Source organism: Pogoniulus pusillus, chromosome 19, assembly GCF_015220805.1.
Source record: "Pogoniulus pusillus isolate bPogPus1 chromosome 19, bPogPus1.pri, whole genome shotgun sequence".
Lineage (NCBI taxonomy): Eukaryota > Metazoa > Chordata > Aves > Piciformes > Lybiidae > Pogoniulus > Pogoniulus pusillus.
In genome coordinates, this window is record NC_087282.1 from 15032469 (window position 1) to 15054417 (window position 21949).

Below are 21949 nucleotides of genomic sequence, written 5' to 3' on the forward strand. Positions count from 1 at the left end.
GCGGGAGGAAGCGGCACTGTCCCCAGCGGTATTGCTTTTGGCCGGCAGCACCTTGTGCCTCAGCAGCATCCTTGACTGCCCCTCTGTGCTTTCCTGGGACCCCAGCGGATTTCGTGGGCCAGACCAATACATCAACAGTTTTATCTCCTCCCTCGGAGCCCCTCCGCCTCCTCCTTCCCGATGCAGAAAAGGAGGCTGGGCTCAGGATATGGTCTGATGCTGATGTAGCAGACACACAAACCCAGGAAAGCGTGATTCATTGCTCAGCCCTAGGCGCAGGCCATGCTTTCCGATCTCACATCATAACGCCACCTGTGAAAGTGGAGCAAGAATATTTTCTCCTGTGTCTCCTAGATAAGCCTCACTTTGTGCTGTTCTAAAATAGCTTTGTATCCTTTGTGTAAGCTTTGTTGAAGCTTATTTTCTAAGCAAGTGCACATGCCTCCCCAGCGGGCCCTTAATGGGCCAAGAACAGACCTCCACTTAACTCATGCTTTAGTGAGATAATTGCAGCAACGTTTGGACTATTTTTGACTGCATTCCCTGTTGTGGGAACATAATTGTTTCTGGTTTGATTTTTTTATTTTTTTTTTTTCACCAGTGAGGATGTTCAATAGATGGTTTAGCTCGGCTGGGACCTTAAACATCACCTTGTTCTAGCCTTCCTGCCAGGGGCAGGGATGCCTTCCACTAGACACGTTGCTCAAAGCCCCATCCAGCCTGGCCTTGGACACTTCTAGGGATGGGACATCTACAACTCCTCTGGGCAACCTGTTCCATTGCCTCACCACCTTCACAGTGAAGAACTTTCTTCCTAATGTCTAATCGAAATATACTCTTTCAGTATAAAGCCATTACCCCTTGTCACTGCATGTCCACGTGAAAATTAGGCAGAGGTTACAGAGAAACCTGGTGCAAATTAAGAATTGTTTTATATAAAGTATGTGTATAGCTGTAGTACCTGAGAGTGGTAAATGATTGTCAAGGTAAAGATAATACCTGCCCTTACTTAGATATGGCATTTACTAAATACAGTCATTTACTGTTATAGATGAAGTTGCATTTATAGCCTTGTAATTTGAAGTGCAAAAATTTTCAAGTAAAGCTATCAATAGGAATTATAAACATCATCTTTTTTAGTTAAATTCTGCTCTTTGAATTTGTCATCTCAGACTAACTGCGATGATTAAAGACGTGGATTACTTGTTTCCTAAGATGTGAAAAATGTTACATTTTAAACAAATCCCCAACTCAGTCTTTTCTCCCAACAAGAGATAGCTTTTGCAGTGTTCCAATTTCAGAAGCATTGGTTTCTTTTTTTCTTCTTCTGCTCTTCATGCATGGATACAAAGTTGTGTTCTAATACTTTTCCCCCCAGTAACTCCTTTGTGGTAAGGTTTTCATGATGTAATTTGGTTATCTGCATTTCATGCAAACTTGACTCATCTGTTACCTTTAAGGCTTACTGTAACATACACTGGGCAAGCAAGTGACAGGTTGCCCACTGTCTGCTGATTTACTAGGCTAACATTTGTCAGCAGCTATATGTTTTCTGGGTACTAAATTACCAGTGTTCAGTGGATGATGCATGAAGTTTATGCTAGCCCACTTGTAAGACTAGAGAAACCATTACTGAACAAATTACAACAGCAGAGCATTAGATACAAATATATCCTGCATGGTATTTTGACACATATCTAATAAAATAATACGGCTCATGACACAACTTTAAATCAAGTGAATACCTAAGTGAAATACTAAACAGTAGCCTCAGCATGGTAAACATGCAGACCTATTGAAGTTAATGATTAATAGATGCAGTTAGGTAGTTAACATGAGAAACGAATGGCTGCTCATTTGTAGGAAAACTTCTGAATAAGGAATTACTTCAGCTAAAATAAACAAGAAGGGAGATGAAGTTAATTAAGGGAATTCTTAACTGTATCTGCAGCTAAGCATGTGGTCACTGTGCCTCAGGACAGTCTTCTCAAGAGATGGAAGTTTCATGGAAGGAGGAAAGCAGTTTCCTGAGAAACACAATTTAGAATTTAGTTCAATTTACTCATATTGGACTGTTTGTTAGATGGTGCAATGTCTTGCATCCTCGCTGTGGAAGGCACATCTCAAAAGTTGGCCAGGCTGTGTAATTTTCCTGCATTCCACAGCAGCTAGATAGTGCTTTGGTGTTCAAATTAATCTCAAAGTTACCTCCTCTTCTCCCTGTAATTAAAGTTTGCTCTCTGTCTCCTTTCCATTTGGAAGGTGCACAGTGGAATAGACCAGTTATATAGAAGGGCCAAAAAGAAAGCCTGAAGTATTTCTTCTCTGGTAATAGAGCACTGCTTTGTAGTGGATAGGAATTATTAGTACTTTGTTAATGCTTTTGTTTCTGTACTTTTTTTGGTTGGAGGAGGAAAATGAGGATTTTCTCTAATCCACTGACATTCATAGTGCCTCTTTTCCCCCACAATCTTAACTCTAGATGAGCATACAGAAAACAAAAAGCTGGATGCAGCAACCCTGGTTATTTCTTCTGTGGCCACTCGCTCACAGAGTAACTTGTCTGGCACTGAAAGTAAAACACAGACTGGAAGCGGTGCAACGGGTTCTGTGATGATCTCTGGTGAACGTGATGCCTGCCAGCGCCAGGGCCCTTTCTCACAGGCTGCTGTTTGTCGTCTGAATGGTAGATGAGGAGGGCTTTTACTTAATCCTGGATACACTGGAGCAGAGAGAAGTTCTCACTTGTTTTAGGCAAACATGAACTAGATGCCGTATGGAACAAGACCTGTGCTTGCCAAGAGAAAGACTTCTGGCCAGCTGCCAGAATTGCATGGGAGAGGTGGTTTCAGTTTTCCTTTCTGCAGTCAGTGTCTGGTGTGATCTGCATTGAGCTGCTTGTCTGAGATGAAGAAAAATAATTGGACAGAACTTAAATAAACTGCAGCACTTCTGCCCCACTTCTTCTGAGGACTATCAGCTCCTATCTCATAGTTCATATAAAGTCAACTTGTAATCAAGATACAGCCTTTAATCATGTGCCAGATGTGCAGAACATTATTGACCTGTCCATGTGCATGACACACAGGTTAGGAATGAATGGTGGGGGTGGAAATGCCTGATGCTGGTTTGTTGCCCTAGATAGGAGCCTTTCTGCTGTTCAGGTGACTGGGCTGCTTCTGAGCTCTGCTGCTGTTTAGTCAGGACTAAACTAGGTGCTGGCTATAACTTGATCTTCTGCAGAGGTTAGATATGAGGAGCATGGGTGCATGGGGCATGTTGGTACACTGACTGGAGAGTTATTTTACATTTTAAGATGATCCCAACTACAGTAGAAAATTCAGAGGGACATTGAACTGCTTTCTAGTAAGGAAATAAATAGCACAGGCAGTTTTGAGAAAAGGAGGAGCAGAACAAGTAAGAGAGGGCAATTTTGGGCAGGGGGCTGGGAGGGTTAGGAAACGTTTTCTTTTAGCTGCCAGAACTTCACTTTGTGTAATGGATGAGTCTGAAGGGTTGTGTGAGTTGCTTACGATGAAAGTGAGGCTGGAGCAAATGCTACTGCATCAAGAAGTTGGTGTGCATTTTATTTGCTTTGCTTTTGGATTAATAACTGTGTAATGTGAAGGATGTAAGGAATTGTTTCCCTCCTTCTTTGTCTCAGATAGAGCGAGGCACTTGGCCTTTCCACTGCAGAGTACTTGTCAGCAAAGTGCTTTGTAAGGAATCCTAAATGCTGAGAAAACAGTTCTGTTTTTCCCCTTTTGTACGTACGTTCAGCATGGTTTTTGTAGTACAGGTGATGCTAAATCAATGGATGTCCTGCAGCTAGGAGTTCACTGTGCTTCAAGGTGAGATATTTTTATCTCCAAGGTAGAGATAAAGTGATCGACCAATTATCACAGATTTAAGTCTCAGATTTAAAGTGACCCAAGGTGGATCCTTGGTTATCACTTTAAATCCAAGACGCTTAAAACTGTGATAATCAAATACCACTGTTGTTCAGTGAGGACAAAGCTGATGAAGCAGGATTTCATTCAGTGTACACTGATGTGATAGCTGATTCTCTTCACCACATGAGCATCTTTTTCTAAAAGCATACTGGTAGCTTGCCTATTAGGCTGTAGATTTATAGTTTTCCCCCTCCAATTCTTATTATAAATTAATTGGTGATGTCAAGTACCAAAGACCAGAGCAAAAAATACCTGTATGCACATCTGGTTTACTTTGAACTGTGTGATGCTGCTGCAGCTCATCTCATGATTTTTGCTCATCCCTTTTGTTAATGTGCAGGGACAATGCTTGTATTTGCATACACTGATAATTAGGAATGTAGCAGTGAGAATATTAATGCATATATACATTAAAAAATATCTAGGTATACTCGCAAACCTGAGAAATTAGAAACAGGTCAACATACCAAGGACAGAATTAAAATACCACGTGACATTTTGGCACTTGCACTCCTACAGTTTGCACTAACTGAAGAGACTTTTTGGTTTTCTGTTTTAAGTCTCCTTACTGTAGAAAATAAGATAAGTACCAAGGCAGTTACATAAGTGCTTGTCTCCAGAGTATTGATTTTAAAATTTACTTGCATTTAAAATGCAGAGTTTTTTTGCCCTACCCCATTCTGATTGTGGTACAAAATTAGTCTAAGTATGGCCAACAGAAATTCTTTTTCTTAGCATCTAGCCAATGGTTTATATTTTGCAGAATTACTTGTTAGCAAACCTGAGTATTTTCTTTTGTTTGTGGCTTTTTTTGCTCTTTTAGGATACTGTGCAACCTATTCTAAAGTCAAAATAGCATGAGTACAGTGTTGTTCTGCTTAAGTAGATGCTTTGCCTGACTTTGTGACGTTTTGAATTTAAATAATGCTTAAGACATACACCCTAGGAGACACAACAGTAGATTCAAGTAACGTGAAAGGATGTTTACAGTTGGGTTTTTTTCCTATACCACTGTTTTACGCAGTGTAAGATACAGGATGTGCATTCTGAGCCACATCTTAACTGAGGTTTCCTCTGTATGTGCAGTTACCCAGTTACTCAGTTCCAACTATGGTTTACAAAACTGTTTTTGCTGTGTACCTTTAGAAAATTAACTTTAGCAGTAATAGTCCCTTTAGCTGAGATTTCTGATGGCTGATGTTCTTCTACAGCAGTCCACAAGCATCCTCTATGTGCAAGGCTGGGCCTTGTGAGTGGTAAAACCTATGGGCACCAGTGTGTGGTTTGACGTGTCTGGGCTGTTGAGGTTACTGGGGACTGAGCACTTCAAACCACCTTCACTTCCATGCTGACATTTTTGACCCTTGAACAACACAACTCAAATGTCAAGCATGCAAAAGCTGAGGCTTATTTCTTAACATACTTCCTCCTGTTCCCAAACAGTTGTATTTTTAGCCATCTCTATGCCTACCAGACCCTTCGCGCTTCTGTAACTGTTATGTCCCTTGTACACCATCTATTCAGCTCCCAGCAGAAATGGAGAGTCAGTCCATAAAACAGAGTAAATGTCCTCTTTGGTAAGTGACCCATGAACCTTTTTACGAGCCTTGTTTGCACAAATCTTGCTCATAAAGATAGAAAAATATTAGCCTAGAGAGGAACTGAATAAATGTTAACATTAAATTTGTGGTGCCGCAAGGAGACATTCTGCTCAGTGCCGCTAGGTGTTTAAGCATGGGGGTCTGTATTTCTCACTTCAGTTTCTTGGAAAAGAAACATAAACCATAGAAATGTGTGCCTCAAGGCTCTTTCATGGCTGCTAGAAAATCTTTGTTAAGTGTCAGGGTATGAACAGAGTTAACACCAGTGTTTTGTTTTCTTTATCAGTCTGCTAGTGCAAGTGATTTTTTTTTTTACTGCCCCTCAGTTGCATGAATGTTTTTGCAGACAAACACTGCTTTAGGGATAAACCCCACAGGCTTTTATGTTTGCCCATTTCTTGCTGTGAAACCCAAAGGGTCTCAGCTACAGACAGCTGCATGGCAGGAGGATCTGATGCTGTGCCTGATGCAGGCAGCTCCTGACAAGAGGCTGCTGTAGGCACAGGAGAGGCCCCACTGTTCATCATTTGATCATATCTTTACCCACCACAGCATCAGGGGGACAAACCTGTGGATTCCTGTCCTCAATTTTTTTACATTGGTCACTCAGTTATAAGATGGGAACTGTGCCCCTCAGTTCAGGATAACATGTACTGATTAGCCTGAAACCAAAGTCAACCTCTTCCTAGTCTTTTAAAGAGAAAGCTAAAGCTATGCTGTGCTCCTGGAAACTGAGCAACTGAATTGCTCATTCTACATCCACCTTACTTGGGTCAACAGCAAGCTTCAGATACAACAGTATTTGCCAGAGGAAGAACTCTCCTCAAATAAAAAAAACCACTTACTTTTGTGTTCGTATAATGATTGCTCATCTGGCTACAAGATGTGATGTTTTAAATAAGTTACTATTTCATACATTTTATGATGTATGTTTCTGTGCATTGGGTGCCACAGCTTGAACCAAAATGTCTAGCAGTGCAGTTGTGCTTAGAGCAACATTAGACTGAAATAATGTGCATTCATCTCATGTTCTGTGCTGCTGGTTTCTCACACTCGGTGACACATGAAGAGCACTTGCTCTCTGTCAGGTCAGGCTGCAGATGAGCAGGTACCACAAAAGGTTTGATCTAACTTCACACAATGTTTGGGTTCATAGTTCTGTGCATACTTATGGCAGGTTGAGTTTGTAGGCTTGAGTGAAGCGTGAAGCTAGAGGTAAAATTACAAGGAGCCTGTAATGTGATACTTGCTGCTAAGAGGATGCAAGTATATTGCTGAAAAAAATAAACCTAACACTTGGATGTAATGGGTCAGATTCACTGAAACACTTCACATTGCCTAGGCAGTGTCAGGTATTTTGTTGTTTCCTCTCTAGTAGTTGTACATGCAGTAATTTTTGAGGAGATCTTATTATGTTCAGTGTACCTAAAGTATGTGATAAGTAGAATACACAGTGAGTCATTCTCAATAAATGTTCTCTCTTGAAAGCTAGGTTTATTGAGCAGCCTGTGGCATGTTGCTACTTCAAACATGCTAGTAAAGTTTGAGGAGCTGGGAACTGCTTTATCACTGCAGGCTGAATGTTGCCTTGGACCAAAACCCCCAAACTTATGAATGAGGACATTCATTTAATAGCTTAAACGGTCGACTCAGTTGTCAGCTGCCGCTGCTTCCTGTCCCACACAACCACTTTGGATTGGGAAAGTTAACTCCTGAGCCTCCACTATATTGAGGTCATGATCCTGTCAATTCAATAAAGTTTGCTCAAATTGTGTTATATATTAAAATCAGCTTTAAGCACCAACCTCTCTGACCTCTTTCCTGTTCTTAGTACAGCATGTTTTGTTTTGTTTTGTTTGCCCAGTGAAAACATGCTTATGGAAAGAATCACAAGGTGCAGTTTTACAGCAATATTTAAGCTGTGAATGTTGCCTAGAAGAGTTGAGAGAGTAAGTCTGCAACTGGTGTAATGTCAAATAACAGCAAAGTGATATAGCAAAAGAAAAGAAAAATGAGAAAGAAGCAAGAAGTGCTGCCTGGAGGTGCCTGTGGTCTTTTTGCACTGGATGCTGAAGTGGAGAATGAGGCTGGAGTAGTTTGTGTGTCCATAGTAGCCTGTTAGTTTGTCATTTTGCACATTGCTTTCCATGAGGACTTATGTATGTACAACCGAGTCACGCTGTGTGTTTACACAGTGTAATTTACTACTGAACGTGAGATAGCCTTGGTTCTGTGCCTTTGTTAGATGTGTGCGTTTAATTTTCATTATGAAAATGGATTCTGTATTTAGTTCATAACCATGTAAATAGTTTTGCATTTTCATGAGCTCCTCTGTTCAAACAACTTTGTCAAAAGTGCTTTCATTATGAAAAATATCACCAGAGGGAAGAGAAACAACTGGAAAGTGAAACTGAGCCTGCTGTTCTTCAGTGAAACACAGGGTAAGGAAGGAGGAGTTGGAACAGGGATCCGAGCAAGATGTCAGTATTTCACTGGAGCTTAGTCTGCCAGGCATGTTTTTCTTGCATACCTTTAAACTTACGCAGTGTACATTACGGTTCTGTAAAACTCAGCTGAAAAAGAGAGCGTGCTGAACAGTCTGGAAGCTGAAGCCTAACAGAACTGAAGAGGAAAACTTGCTCTGGTCTTGAGCTGAATTCAGGTTTTTTGAATGCTCAAAGGTAGTTTGATGAGTGATAATCACATGCAAAGACGGATCAGAAGTAAGTGTCCCTCTTTCCAGGTCACATTATCTAATGAAAAACATCAGATAGTGACCAGCCTTGTCTTTTTCTCTACTTCTGCCCACTGTAGAAATACTGCAGCTATTCAGGTATGACCTACACCCACTTAAAAAGTTGTCATTGTTTGGAAAATAATTCTCATTTAACCTGGACAAAATCAGTCTGAATTGCAGTGGGGGAGAAAGACAAACAGGCAGGGGCAGAAAGGATAATGGAGAAAAAGGGCTTTGGGAAAACCTTCAGGTGACCTGATTATTCAGGTCACTTTCACTGCAGTTAGATCATAATTTTCTGCATGGAAATAAGAAACCAACATAGCTAATACTATTTTCTAGCTAAAGTATGAGACTTTAGAACCATACCAACTGTTTTAACGCTTGTTTTCCTGCCTTTTGAGTTGTGGTCTGTACCCAGATACTACATGCAAATGTAAAGGTGGAAGGAATGTGTGATCTTATTCTCTGAAAGGTCACAGTGGATAAAAGTTTCTGTTGTCTGTTTATCTAAGGTAATACAGCTGTGTTTCTCAGAAAGACAAATCGGTTTAATACATTTGTTACATATTATCTCTTAGTTTCTAAGTTTGCCATGCCTTAAAAAAGCTGAAAATGAAAAATATTTCCATAACTAGGGTAGCATTACATGGATTTAAGAATGTAGCATTTAGGTGAAAATAGAGCACATCAGTGTAATGAGTTCCCAATGGTATGTTCTGACCTAAAGTAAAGTACAGGATCAGCCTGTTCTGTGTTTTCAAGTAGCAGGTAGCATTTTGCAATTGTACAACTGGTACTGACCACAAGCAGCTGACAAAGCTCCTGTTACCGATCCGGAAAAAGGATGGATTGAATAGTCTGTTCAGATGTGCTTGTAGCCTAAGAGGTGCCTGTTCAATGTTTTTAAAGATTTTTTGGTGAATTTAACAACCCACTTAGCTAGAAGCATCTGAATTGTCTGCATTGAAGAGACACTTACATTTCTGTATGCTAGTGAGCAGTAAGACTGACAATAACTAAGGAGTGGGCACTTAACTCTTACTAAACCCTTCCAGCAGGGAACTTTGTCATGCCATCACTGTAATGACCAGTCCAATTGCTGACAGACTTCTAGGGAGCATGACTGTCTGTTCTCAGGTTGAAAACTGACACATTTTCTGACAATGTTAGCATTTTGACTTCCACTGCATTCGCTACCACATTAAATCATATATTTATTTCTTTTTATTACTGTTGTGGTACACAGTGTCACACTAAGGATTTTTTCCATCCCTTTCTCAGAGCAAACAAATTCCTAAAATAAGTTGAAAGTCAGTTTCCCTCTTTGTGCTTCCTTCCGAATGTGTTAAGTCTAAGACCACTTTCTGTTCGGTCTGGTGTTGTACATGCAGGTGCTACCGTGACTCCAGTTCTACTCGTATTAAAGGTGGTCTAGATACTAGTGAATAGTTGCTATCAAGCCACTCGAGTTTCAGCTGCGTGGTGTGCTGCAGATAGCCACACCCACTTTTTTATGTCCTCTGACGCAGCAGGACTTGAACAAATTCCTGCCAGGAAGCTCTGTGGCTGTGTGTTGCTCTGTGAGGTAGGACACAGCAGCACAGGCGCAGCCAGGTAAGACAGAGTTACTCAGCTGCTTGGCGAGAGCCGACTTGCTCTGTGCCGTCTCTGCGCCCAGCTCCAGCTCTGAGCACGCAGTAGATGCTGTGACCCAGTCCGTAAGTATGTCTGCTGCAGTTTTGCAAAATCTGCTCAGGTGTTTTGGACTAAGACCATCAAGAGCTGCCTGCCTCTGAATGGTATGCCCTTCAGCATGCTTGTGTCAGCAAAAAAAGAGTGGTAAATGTGCAAGGACATGTATGTGGGGCTGGTAAAGCTCAAAACCTTGCTGTTTAAAACTCTCTCAGAGGTTGTGGGTTTTTTCCTACCTTTTTTTCACCCACTTTTCTCTAAGAACTGTGCAACTTTCTACCTTGTTCTGTCATGGTGGGAATATTTATGCTCATACTATTTTTGCATTGCTTTTCTGTCGTGTTAGGCTGCTCAGGAGATTGAACAAAATAGTGCTTAGAGCTGCTAAATCTAAAAACTTGAACGTACACTTAGCCTTGTAGAAGAAAAGGTACTGAAACTTGTGTGGTCATCTCACTTCCTCTCTGAAGTGCAGATAAAAATCAAAGAACTGTTAGGACAGAGTTAGGTAAAATTGCCTTCCCTGGTAGAAAATGCCATCACCAGTACTACCTCCCTCGCTGATAGGTTAAACCTCCAACTTCTCTGACTAAATTGGTGTACACAGTATTAAGTTTTATTATCCATGTACAACTCATTCCCAGTCTATATCTCCAGATGTTTCTTATAAAAAAGTAGTACTTGAGTTGCTAAATAATGTTGTTAAATGTACCCTAATGATACCTCAGTCTATCATTAAAAGTACATGAAGGTAGCAGAAAGTAAGTTTGCTCACAGAAAGTTTCAAGTGAGTAAGGAGCTGCAGGATGAAGTCCTGTTTTAGGTAAAGTTTTATCTGGTATTTCCAGGTGTCACTCAAGAGGTGATGGATATCTAGAGGTGATGGATATCTAGAGTGAATGTGGGTGTGTTTGGCTAGAAAGTGATAAGGCAGGTTCACCATGAAGCAAGCAATATACTGTGCTAGCATTTTGCATTAAGACCACAATAATACTTAATTCCGTAAACATGAATAGCATCATCGCTTTTTCACTTTGCAAAAAGTTCAATTATGCTTTCCCCCAATGTTCCTAAATTTTATTGACTCTCAAACCACTTTCCTCTGCAGCTTAACTGGTTACACAATGAAAATGAAAAGTACAGATGACTCAGGCTTGAAATCTCAGAGGCCACCATCTCAAATGACCATGGGTGGGAACAGTTTTCTTAAACTTGTATTTTTTTAAGTATCCACCCAGAGTCATCTATGTTATCAAAACATCCGCAAGAAGAGAACTTCTCCAAATTGCAAATAAGAAAATCTAATTCATTGTGCTTAGTCACCCAAAAAAAGGGAAGTATTTGGCTTTGGATGTGAGCTTCTAAGAGAAAGAGGAAAGCGTTTCCCAGCTCTGGTGCTCCTCTTGTTGACTGTATCAATAGAATTCTGCAAAATCCCTAAGAACTTGTAGAAAATTCCCCCCTCAGTACCCTTTTGGTAGGCAAAAGACTGATAATGCAGTACAAATGAGAAACATTTAATTCTCCACCTCCCTCTCTGTTTTTAAGTATGTAATTAATTTCACTAGCTAAATTACAACCACTGTCTGAGAATAAAGCAGCCTAATGCCACTGATGAGAGACAATGGAAGTTTTGAAAGGCAATAAAGGTAAATATAAAACTGGTGGCAGAATTTCTTGCATAAATGAAAGCTGTAGAGACAGTCAGGCTTTCAGAAGCAATATAGGATTACACTTAGAATTTCAGTCTGTTAAATTACACAACAGTCCCTGTTGGCAAGACATTTAAAAAGTGGTGTATGTCAGGGTAGCTACAGTAAAAAGGAGAAGGAGTCGAAGTCCATTATTGTGTCTGGATTTCAAGGGATCACAGGAGGTTAATATTACTGGACTGTCTCAATGGAGCATTAGGACGGATTATGATGATCTGTGCTGTTACGTTGCCTCTTTGGCTGCCAAGTTGCACTTACACTCCTGAACTTTAACATTTTACTGCTTGAGTTGTTTCTTTCACAAGAAGATTACTACAGAGCAATGCTGTTAGGTTTCAGGAAATCTATGAATCAAGGAAATGGGATTTAATGACTGGCTCTGCTGTGCTCATGTTACCCAGCTTTGGTCAGATGAGCCTATTTGTCAAAATCTATTAAAAAAAGAATTATATGGTCTTCACTGTCTCCTAACTTCTGTTCTTATGTAGTAATAGTCATGTTACTATTTTATTTTATATTGGGAAATGCCATTTTACTTCAGCTGTTATCAATGCGTCATCACACGAGTACACACCATCCCCCCTAGGACATGCATATTTGGGAATGTATCAGATTTGAGGCCAGGAAATAAGAGTTAATATTTAATCTATGCAGCTAGGGTAATGTAATTGACTCTTAATTTTTTTTTTTCCTTTCTTTGTTGAGTAAAACATCATTAACATTTGTCCATCCCTAATACCATGATGAGTCTGAACTGGAATGCATATAATCTGGGTGAAGCAGTTGTATCCTACAGGCATAAGCATAAATACATCATCTCTGGGTAAATAGTGAAAGACTTCTACCCAGGGAAATGTACTTCTCTTAGTCTTTCATCTTTACTTGCAAAATAAAAGGCACCTGTTGTCCTAATTGCTGAAATGATTATCATAAACATAGGATAACATAAGAGGGAAGATGAGCAGCCTAGTTCTCAAATAACCAGTTGACCACGCATATGTTCCTCATGCTGACAGTGAATTGAAAACAGATTAAAATGAATGTGCCATAGACCCAGGAAGGCACCCAGCAATTAGAAGCAAACTATTAGTTACACAAGTTATATTTGCACTTGCAATCTGCAGTGCCCCCATCACACATGAATGTTACAGAAACAGGAACAGTGCATCTGACTTGGAAGACTAAAAGTCTTTTAAAGTTAGTTATTTATTTTTATTGTGCTAGGGAAATGCAGGGAAAACGAGTTCTTAACTTAAGAAACCCAGCTTTGTCAGCTATGTTTCAGAGAGGAGGCAGAGTAAAACCCAGACCATCGAAGTGAAATGAAATGGTGACTAAGAAGTTACCCAAAGAATTAACCTGTGTGAGTGTTTCTTGTCCCTTTCAATGCAACATAAAATTGCTCAACTAAGGACACCACAGAGCACTATAGCAGTTTTCAGATGCCTGCATTCCACATAAAAAAATGAAGTGTGAAATCTCTTGTGTGCTTTTGCACTGGTTTACTTTTCCCTTTTCTAGCTGAACTTGTAATTGGTATCTTCAATTACATTTTCAACTTCGAATCGCCTTTAAAACTGAAAGTTTTAAACATGATCTAGTTACAAAAATCAGGTTTACATGCTTTGTAGTTACTATGTTAGAGACTGCACAAACTGTATGGGTCTGTATCATGAACTGAGTAGTCTGCATGTTTAGTGCTTTCTTTAAATTTTATTTCACCTGCTTCATTTGTACAGCTTAATTCCTCTCTTTATCTTTGTTTAATTTTTATCTCTGGTCCCTAGTTGCAAACTGATACAGTAAGAATGAATGCAAAGGTCTTCTGCAGTGAAACACAGATAGAGTAACAGGCTTTGTAATTTATCTGAAGTTGCCTGAAGTAAGAGAATGTTTCCAAAGGCTTGAACTTAGCAAGTCAACACTCAAAAGGAGGCATGATTTTCATGTGAGGAACCACTTGACAAACCCTGTTTTGTAATGTGTGAAACTGGTTTTAGTATCAATTGTATGTAGTGGGGGATTATGTGACTTGCAGTATTCGATTTCTCAAAGACAGTATTTGCAGGCAAGAAAAACCTCGTGGAGGATGTGGCAAATAGGGCTTTGCAGGTCTCAAACTGATTTTTCTGGAGTGTATAATTCAACAGTTTTAGGAGAGGCCACTAGCAAAGCATTTTTGCAAAGCAGTTTACTACTGAGAAAGAAGCAGAAAATTAAAAGCTGGTGATAACTGAAATCTCACTGGTTGGATCATCAGAGCCACTCTCCACTGCAAAATGGGTGTATGGCTAAACACAGACCTAATCAGTCTGTCCACTTTGTATTGCAGAAGGAAGATTATCAATTCTAGCTTGATTGTTTACAAAGCATTTGCTGGAGAATTTCCATGGCCATGTAGCCTCTAGAATTAAAATTTGTCCTCGATCACGCTGCTTGCCTTCTGATGTGCTTGTTTTGAAACAGAACGATTGTGTATCTGCTGTTGAAACATCAGAGGAAGAGTGGAAACAGAATGATTGTGTATCTGCTGTTGAAACATCAGAGGAAGAGTAACATTTGCCATAATGGCTGCTGAGATTGAGGTCTATGTTGAGGGCATCAGGCAAGAATCCTTCTGTAGAGTCTAGAACAGGCGTTTTCCTTTTGAATTTTTATGCTTTTTAGTCCAAATATATTTTGTAGATGGAGTTTTGAGGCAACATCATTATGTTGCAGATTTTCTCATTTTCCATCCTCTTCTGAGATACTGTCAGCCCCAGCCACCGGTCCTTACAGGGCTCATGAACTAGAATGGCAATGAAACAGAAGGATGCCTCCCACTTCCTTTACAACATGAAAAGTGTGAAAACAGCCAAGGCTGTCTATAGTGACTGCTGGCATTCCCAGTACCGTAGCATAAACTGGATTGACTCGGAACCTTGCGTGCTCTTTTGATGAGATCGCAGCATAACCAGTCCCGTACAGGCTTGTGAGAGAGGAATTGTTGGGGAGAATGTGCCTCACATATTCAGTGTGGATTCTGGGTAGAATTTAATGAGGCAGAAGTAAGAGAGGTGGGTCTAGAGGAAATGCTTTCCCAGTTCGGTGTGTTTTCGGTTGTGGAATCCTGCCTTGGCCTTTTATGTTTTCTGCCTTTAGGGCACACAAACGGCTCTTACCCTTTCACCAAATATTTGCTTGCCCTTCTGTTACAAGATGAGGAGAGATTCACACCAGTCTGTTAGATAATTGAGAGGTACCAGGTCAGCATGACAGGTCTGGTTTCCATTACACCACTTGCTGCAGCAGTGTGTGATATCTGACACTGATTTCTTTTTCTGATTAAGTGACTGTGTTCTGAGGAAGTAAAACACAACTAGTGAATACAATGGACAATACTATTTTTCTTGAAACCAAAAATAAATCCCATCTTTGTTTAGTAGCTAAGTAAAACATTGTATTAACTACTGCTTAAGCAGCAGCAGGAGAAAGATTTCCTAATACTACTTGTGGGTTTGCGATTTCAAACAGGAAAGATATACTTAAATAAGGACGCTAGGCTTAATATCAGGATCCACTGTGTACCTGACTGAGGATCCCCTCTCCCTGTTTGCTGGGACATAGGTAACAGTACTTCGACTGTGCAGACCTAGGCTGAGAGTCTGAGAGCTCTTGCTTTGAGCTACTTTTGCACTGATAGAGCACAGAAGTACTTCTGAAACCTGCTAGTATTTGATTAGCTTACTTCTGGAGTTTTAATTGCCTTCTGATGTACACTATTATGTAAGAGGAAAATATGTAGAAATTTGCCTGTGAGAAAGGAACAAAAATGGGACTTTGTGTACTCTTTCTACAATGAGTAACTTGCATTAATGTTGGCAGAGTTGTCAAAAGAACATGATGTAAAAACTGAGTAATTTCCCTTGGTTTTTCTTCTTTTAATCTTTCTGATCTCAAAAGTTGCAATTAGCCACAACACTCTTGAAACTCTTAGAGCTATTTAATCGTACTCTTCTCATCTGTAGAAATGTTCTCTCATTCTTGTGCGTGACAGGTATAAATCTGGGAGATGAAAATTTGGAGAGCCTGGTCATATGCACTCATGTTTTAAAATTGTGTTCAAGCTTGCTGCCCCTTCCTGGCAATGTGACATTCTCAGTCTTTCTGTAGTTTTTTTAAAATCCTATGCTCTTTCTGTTCTGGTACTGGAATAGATTCAGGACTAGCAGACAGTGATTAAATTCCCTTCCAGAAACTGACAGTTATCATAACCAATGCATCTATTCAGGTCAACTCTTGTTTTTTTCCACCGTGTAGAACCACTTTTCCACTTAGGAGCTACAAACGCTTACTGTGGTTTCCAAAATGTTTAGATCTGTCTGAATGTTGGAGAAGTTCTGGAAACAGTTGTTACTTACTCATACTGGATTGTTTGGGAAGAGCTCAGAACTTCCTGAAAGGAGTTAACCCCAAGTACTCAGGATAAACCCAGAATTGTGTCTCCATTTGAAGTTGGCAAGAGCTCAGTTGCAGGGGAACCAGGACTTCCTCTGGTGTTGTTTTTAAACTAAACAACTTCTTGCTTTGCAGATTCCAGATTTTCTTCACAAGCTAAAATGCTTTTTCCTGCCTAATGCCACCTGGAAGATTTTTCTAATGTAATGGGGAAAAAAAAAAGTTTTGAAATTTGCAGTTCATGTTGGAAGTATGTTTTTCTTCTGATCATGCTGCTACACAGTAAACTGTATCCCTGGCAAGCTTTTTAACAGGAGGAAGGATAATAAACTTTCAATATTAAACCTTCACAGTGTTTTGGACTTGGGCTAATTAAAGCCTTTTCTAGAGAAGGTAATCATTTCCTGCCTTATTAAAATTAAACTCCAAAGGATTAAATTTCTGGCTGCTGATATTTATTTGGGCTTAATTATATTTAGAAATTCTAGTAGTGCAGGCAAGTGCTGGGTAAGTTGATTCTGTTCCTTATGAATAGTTACATGCAGAGAAGATCTGGGCATTTCTTTGCCCCTTGACAGCCTCTTCCAGAGGTGTAAACTCTCTCCCTGGTGTACACACACACTTTGCTCTTACTTAAGCTTTTAAAACTATTTACAAGCTATTGAGATAGATATATATATATATATACAGAACACTTTCAGTTGTCTCTTAGATTTTCAGTTAAATTCACAAAAAATTATGAAGAGAGGTCCTTCTATTCCAGCACAACAATGACATTTTGCATATTATCTGTCTCTGAAGCTTTTTAATAGAGGATATTGATGTCAGACTGCACTTAACATCTCTTCCATATGTGGCAGTCCCCAAAATACAGTGTCAGTGTTAGTATAAGCATTCACGTTGGTTGGTTCTTTAGTAAGCTTGGACCAGAATTTTTTTAACTCTAGTCTAGAGATGCACTGTGTAAAAACTTCTAGAAACTTATTCACCTGAGGAAAATCCTTTGGAGATGCTGAAAACACAGCTACCTAGAGGAGAAACTGTATCTGTTTTGGGTTGGGTTATTCTTAGACTGTAGTCATGCCTGACATACATTGTTGCTGTTATGGGAATGTGAGTTTCCTATATAAAGAACTGGATGCTCTGCTGCTTCCAAAATAGATAAGCATCTAAATTGGCTAGCTACTTTGCACGTTAAGGGACACAATGAGCTCTGTAAGTCAGTATAAAATACTAGTTATTCTAAATAGTCATGTATTGCATAACAGTTTTAGTTTGACAATGTTTTTTTTTTCACGAGAGCTACATTTCCTCGGATTTGTGAGGAAAGAGGAAGTTTACTGAGAACAAAAGTGTTATGCTTAAGTAATATGTACTTGGCTTGCCTCGAGGGTATTATTGATGGTTCAATGATGGGAATATTGCATCTCATCCTTTTTCTTAAAGTATAATTAAACTTAAATAAAAGATGAAGACACAAAGTGTAATTTGAAGAGCTAGGTTTGGCTTCTACTCAAATGGCATTGGTATGAAATGGAATCACGTGTGCTTGGTATGTCAGTCTGCAGTGCATTGTGTCTGAAATATGAACAATATTTATTTGGCAAAAAAAAGGGATATTTCTGTTATGGATCAAAATCCTATACAGCCACATGCAGGTGCCAGTAACACCCGAAACATCGCTGTGTCTTTTATTTCATATTTCAAGGGAAAATGTTTGCAGGAGAATTCTGTAAAGGATGTTTGACAAAGTTTCTGTCTATAAAAACTGGTACATTGATTGACATCTCAGGCTTTTATAGGAAGGCTAATGAAATATAACTAGGTGAAACCTATTTTCTATACATAAACTCAAGTAGTTCATGAGAATGATTATGCAGCAGACATGTTGAAGTAATAGCTGTATAACTACATACAGACATCTTTTTTGTTTTTTATTACACTAGGCAATGGTAGCAGTGGAGCTTCACTGCCTCCAAACCCATGCTTTTGTGCTGTAAACTCCCCTCTCACCTCAGTACCCAAATTACTTCATATCCTTTATGACTTTCTTGGGCAGTGTATGCTATGGATAGCCCTGAATTAATGTGTCTTTCTGATACCCGCTCATCAACAATGATAAAGGTCTTGTTGGTTCTGTCCTGAGGAAGAAGAATGGACTATATAGAATCTGAAAGTCTTTTTCCTGCCTGTTTTTGTTAATTAAATTAAGCTTCTGTTTATGGCTTTATTCAGAACATGTTTAAACAGGGAGGGTCCCCATAAAAAATCCACTTCCTTGAGGTGGCTTCATCTTTATCTGTACACTGTAATATGCAAGCTTTGTCTTTTTCAGCAGTAGAATTTTCTTCTGTATGGATAACCCATGCCATGTGTCTGAACTCTTAAGCTGTTTGTCAGGAGCATTAGAGATTCTAAAGACTCCTCCTTCCTGCAAGGTGAAAACCATTCCTAACTTCTAATATTCTCTCTTTTCTTTTTCTTTTTTTTTCTGTTTTAATATAGATATAATTGACAAAAGCCCTTAATCATCACGGTCAGTTACCTTGTAAGTAAACTTGTGTGTCTCTGTCTGTGTGTCAGTTGTTATGACTGTGTTTAAAGGAAAAAGCCTTAACTTTCTGGGTCATACTAAGATTTTTTTCAACTGATGCTTGTTAAGAATTAGAACTGATTTTGCTCAAGATAGATTTTTAAATTGCTGGGGTTTAATATATTAAGTTGCTACATTTTTATGTATTTGTATATATAATTAGTAATAAAATGTGAACTGGATATTGTGAAATGCCTGTTTATAGTAATTTAATAATTCATTTGCATCTCATTAGTGATTAGCTGACAGTAGGAGCAGGTCCCCATCACTTCATGTTGGGTTGGAGCTTTCCCCTTTTTTTACCATAGACTTCAATTCATTTCACTATTGCCCAGATACAGTAACAAAGAGTGGAAAGATGAGATCATTTCAATAAACAGGTATTGCTAAAGGCTATTAGTATATATTTAATTAGGAAGTATTAAGCAAATCAGTGTGTGAACACAGGATCTTTAGTTCTTTGTGTCCGTTGTAGTAACATTAACAGAAAATACTCTGAAAATCTTGTGGTTGGTTACTGTTATACAAGCTGTTAAATAGCTTAAATATAATGTATAAAATTAATGTACAGAAAATTAAATGGAGAAGTTAAATGAAATGCCTTCTTATAGTATTGGTCATTCACTAAAGAATGTAAGTAAACGAGAGCCCCATCCTCGCCTCCCTTTCTGCATTGGTTGAGTTCTTGATTCAGTGATCAGTTTTTCACCTGTAGAACTACTGAAGAAGCTGTTCAGCTGCAGGAAAGCTGTGGTACTGTCTTGTTGTGTTAGATTGTTTGCATTAGTTCAAGTCTGCTTCTCATCCAAGGCATTGTCTCTGGTCATATGCTTTTTGTTGTAAGAGCAGTGGAGTTCTCCATGAGGTTTATTCAAACATGTAGCATTGTGTTTCATCATGGGTGTACAATGAAGTTTCCTGACTAGTCTTAGCTCTGTGGATGGCTTGTGTCTTAAATACAAGCTCAACTGCTGCTTCTGGAGCACTGAATTAATTGGAACAAAAATATCATGGAAGATTTGTAATAAAACCCAATAAACCTTCATTTTGGAGAGCTGGAGCTTAGGGAATTAAAAATGTTGTCTCCTGCTGAGGTGTGACTGCTGAGCAGTTGAAGATGATGAGGTTAACTAGAGAAGAATAAGCATGTATGTTTTGAAAAGAATGGAGCATTCTCTTTTGCCATTTAAAAATGCAGAATAATCTTTGTCTGAAGAAGTCTGAGCGTAGTTTAGCATTCAGTAGTTTTATTCTACTGATTTAGTTGCAGAATGAATGTGATCAGGTTATTTTCGGTATCTGCAGATCTCTTAGTCTTACATTACATTAAATGCTGTTGATAGTGGCTACAACACTCCTGCAGGTGCTGGAATTCTTAGTTAAAACCCCAACAACCTATTAATAGGTGCCTGTTATGGTGCTAGTAGCAGTTGTCTTGTTTAGCCTGAAATGTTAATTGTAGCCTCCCTCACCACCTATATGTTAATAAAGGCACAGTTTGAGGTGTGCCCACATTCTCTTAATTCTTGATGGAGCTCTGCAAACTCCCCTGTGCTCATGGGTTCTGTTTATCAGATTCTGTCCAGGACAGACTGGGCTTTGCAGTAAGCAGTCAGTGTTACTCCCTGCCCTACAGACCTGAGGTGCTGCTCTTCTCTCGGTGCACCTACGCCTTTTGCTTTTTGCTGTGTACATCATTGATGATGTTTGCAGGCCCCCAGATGACGATAAAGACCTGTACCTTCTACCCAGTAGTGCAGGCTGGTTACAGACCAGCAGGCCAGCCACAGCCATGGTTTGCTGTAGTGCTTTTTGTTTTTCTCCTCACCTCTCTGGTCTTTATTCAGGCCCAGTTCTCACTAAGGAGGAAACGTTTCTGACATGCAGACCAAATCTTGCGAAAGCATGCTTTATTTGAAACTGGATTAAATCACTCAAATTGGATTCTATTTTCCATACCTGGACTTCTGAAAATCATATATCAAAGTAGCTTTTAGAGAGGGGAAAGCTAATCCATGTAATCCTTTTCCAAGTGTCTGACATTCATAGTTGAAACTCAATGGATCAAAAATTCAGTTGATGGATCCACATTAATAAAAACCATGTAATATTCCCAGAATGCTTAAGATCACAACACAGAGACTTTGGAAGACTCTGTCAAGGTCCATTTTAATCTGAATGTAAATTGATAGAATATTCTGGAAAGCAGCAATCTACTGCATGGTTTTTGTGTAGTACAAATATTTAGGGGGAAGACAACTCCTGCCCTTTCCCATAATTACGCAATTGTAGCATTACTCAAGTGGCATAAACACAATGTTATGATGCGAAGGACAGAATTAATCTCAACAGCCCTGAACTACTCAAACACAGATAGTGGGGAGAGCTAAATATTTGTGCATGCAACAAACAAGTATGGAAAAGATTCCTCCTCTTGGTCTCAGAGCGGTGCACTGCTGTATCATACCTCAGTTCAGTTACTTTAGTCTCTTTTGTCTTGATGGATTTGAAGTGTACTCTTAGGAGGACTAAACCTAATGGACTGTAATATTACTAATTCAATTCTCTTCTTTTTTTTCCCCTGCTCTCTGCTTGGCTCTGGTCTTCACCCACAGGTGTCCACTGTTGGCTCTCAAAGGTTACTAAAATTTTAACAGCTACTCTGCAAGAGAACAACCTAAGCTTCACTTACTGTTGCTTCTTACACCGCACGGCACGGCTGCTTTGCTCTTGCCTGCTTCAGAACGCAATAGGAGACTTTCTTTTTTAAAACCCTGCAATGAAACTTAGGCTAGAAGTATGTGCCATTCTCTTGCTGCCTGTGTACTTGATGATATATGTGTACAGTATGCTTGTATTTATTCCCTGGTATTTTCTTACCAATGCAAAGAAGAAAAAGGCTATGGCAAAACGTTTAAAAGCCAAACCCATCTCGGACAAACCTGGAAGTCCCTACCGTTCTGTCACACATCTTGACTCGCTAGCAAACATAAACATTCCTGGAGCAGACACTTTGGACAAGCTGTTTGACCATGCCTTGGCAAAGTTTGGGAAGAAAGACTGTCTTGGGACCAGAGAAGTACTGAGTGAAGAAAACGAAATGCAGCCAAATGGAAAAGTGTTCAAAAAGGTAAAGCTTAGAATTTTATCCTTATTTCTGATTTCGGTTTTGAGATGTTTTGTCTTTTGCCTCAGCAATGGAGGTCTCCGTAGAGGTCATC

The 21949-nt window shown here is 39.4% G+C and overlaps 1 protein-coding gene across 3 annotated transcripts in view; it reads left to right on the forward strand.

The window, feature by feature from the left end:
* The window catches only part of ACSL4 (acyl-CoA synthetase long chain family member 4), a 37156-nt gene that overhangs the window by 572 nt on the left and 14635 nt on the right, over window positions 1-21949 (forward strand). Inside the window, exons 2-4 of one of the 3 annotated variants that reach the window (XM_064159431.1) lie at window positions 18641-18683; window positions 21344-21525; window positions 21619-21858. In XM_064159431.1, the coding sequence (XP_064015501.1) occupies window positions 21508-21525; window positions 21619-21858 (258 nt within the window). In that variant the 5' untranslated portion in view covers window positions 18641-18683; window positions 21344-21507. Of the gene's footprint in view, window positions 1-18640; window positions 18684-21343; window positions 21859-21949 lie in introns of all 3 variants that reach the window. The other 2 variants (XM_064159430.1, XM_064159432.1) reach the window with 2 other exon arrangements.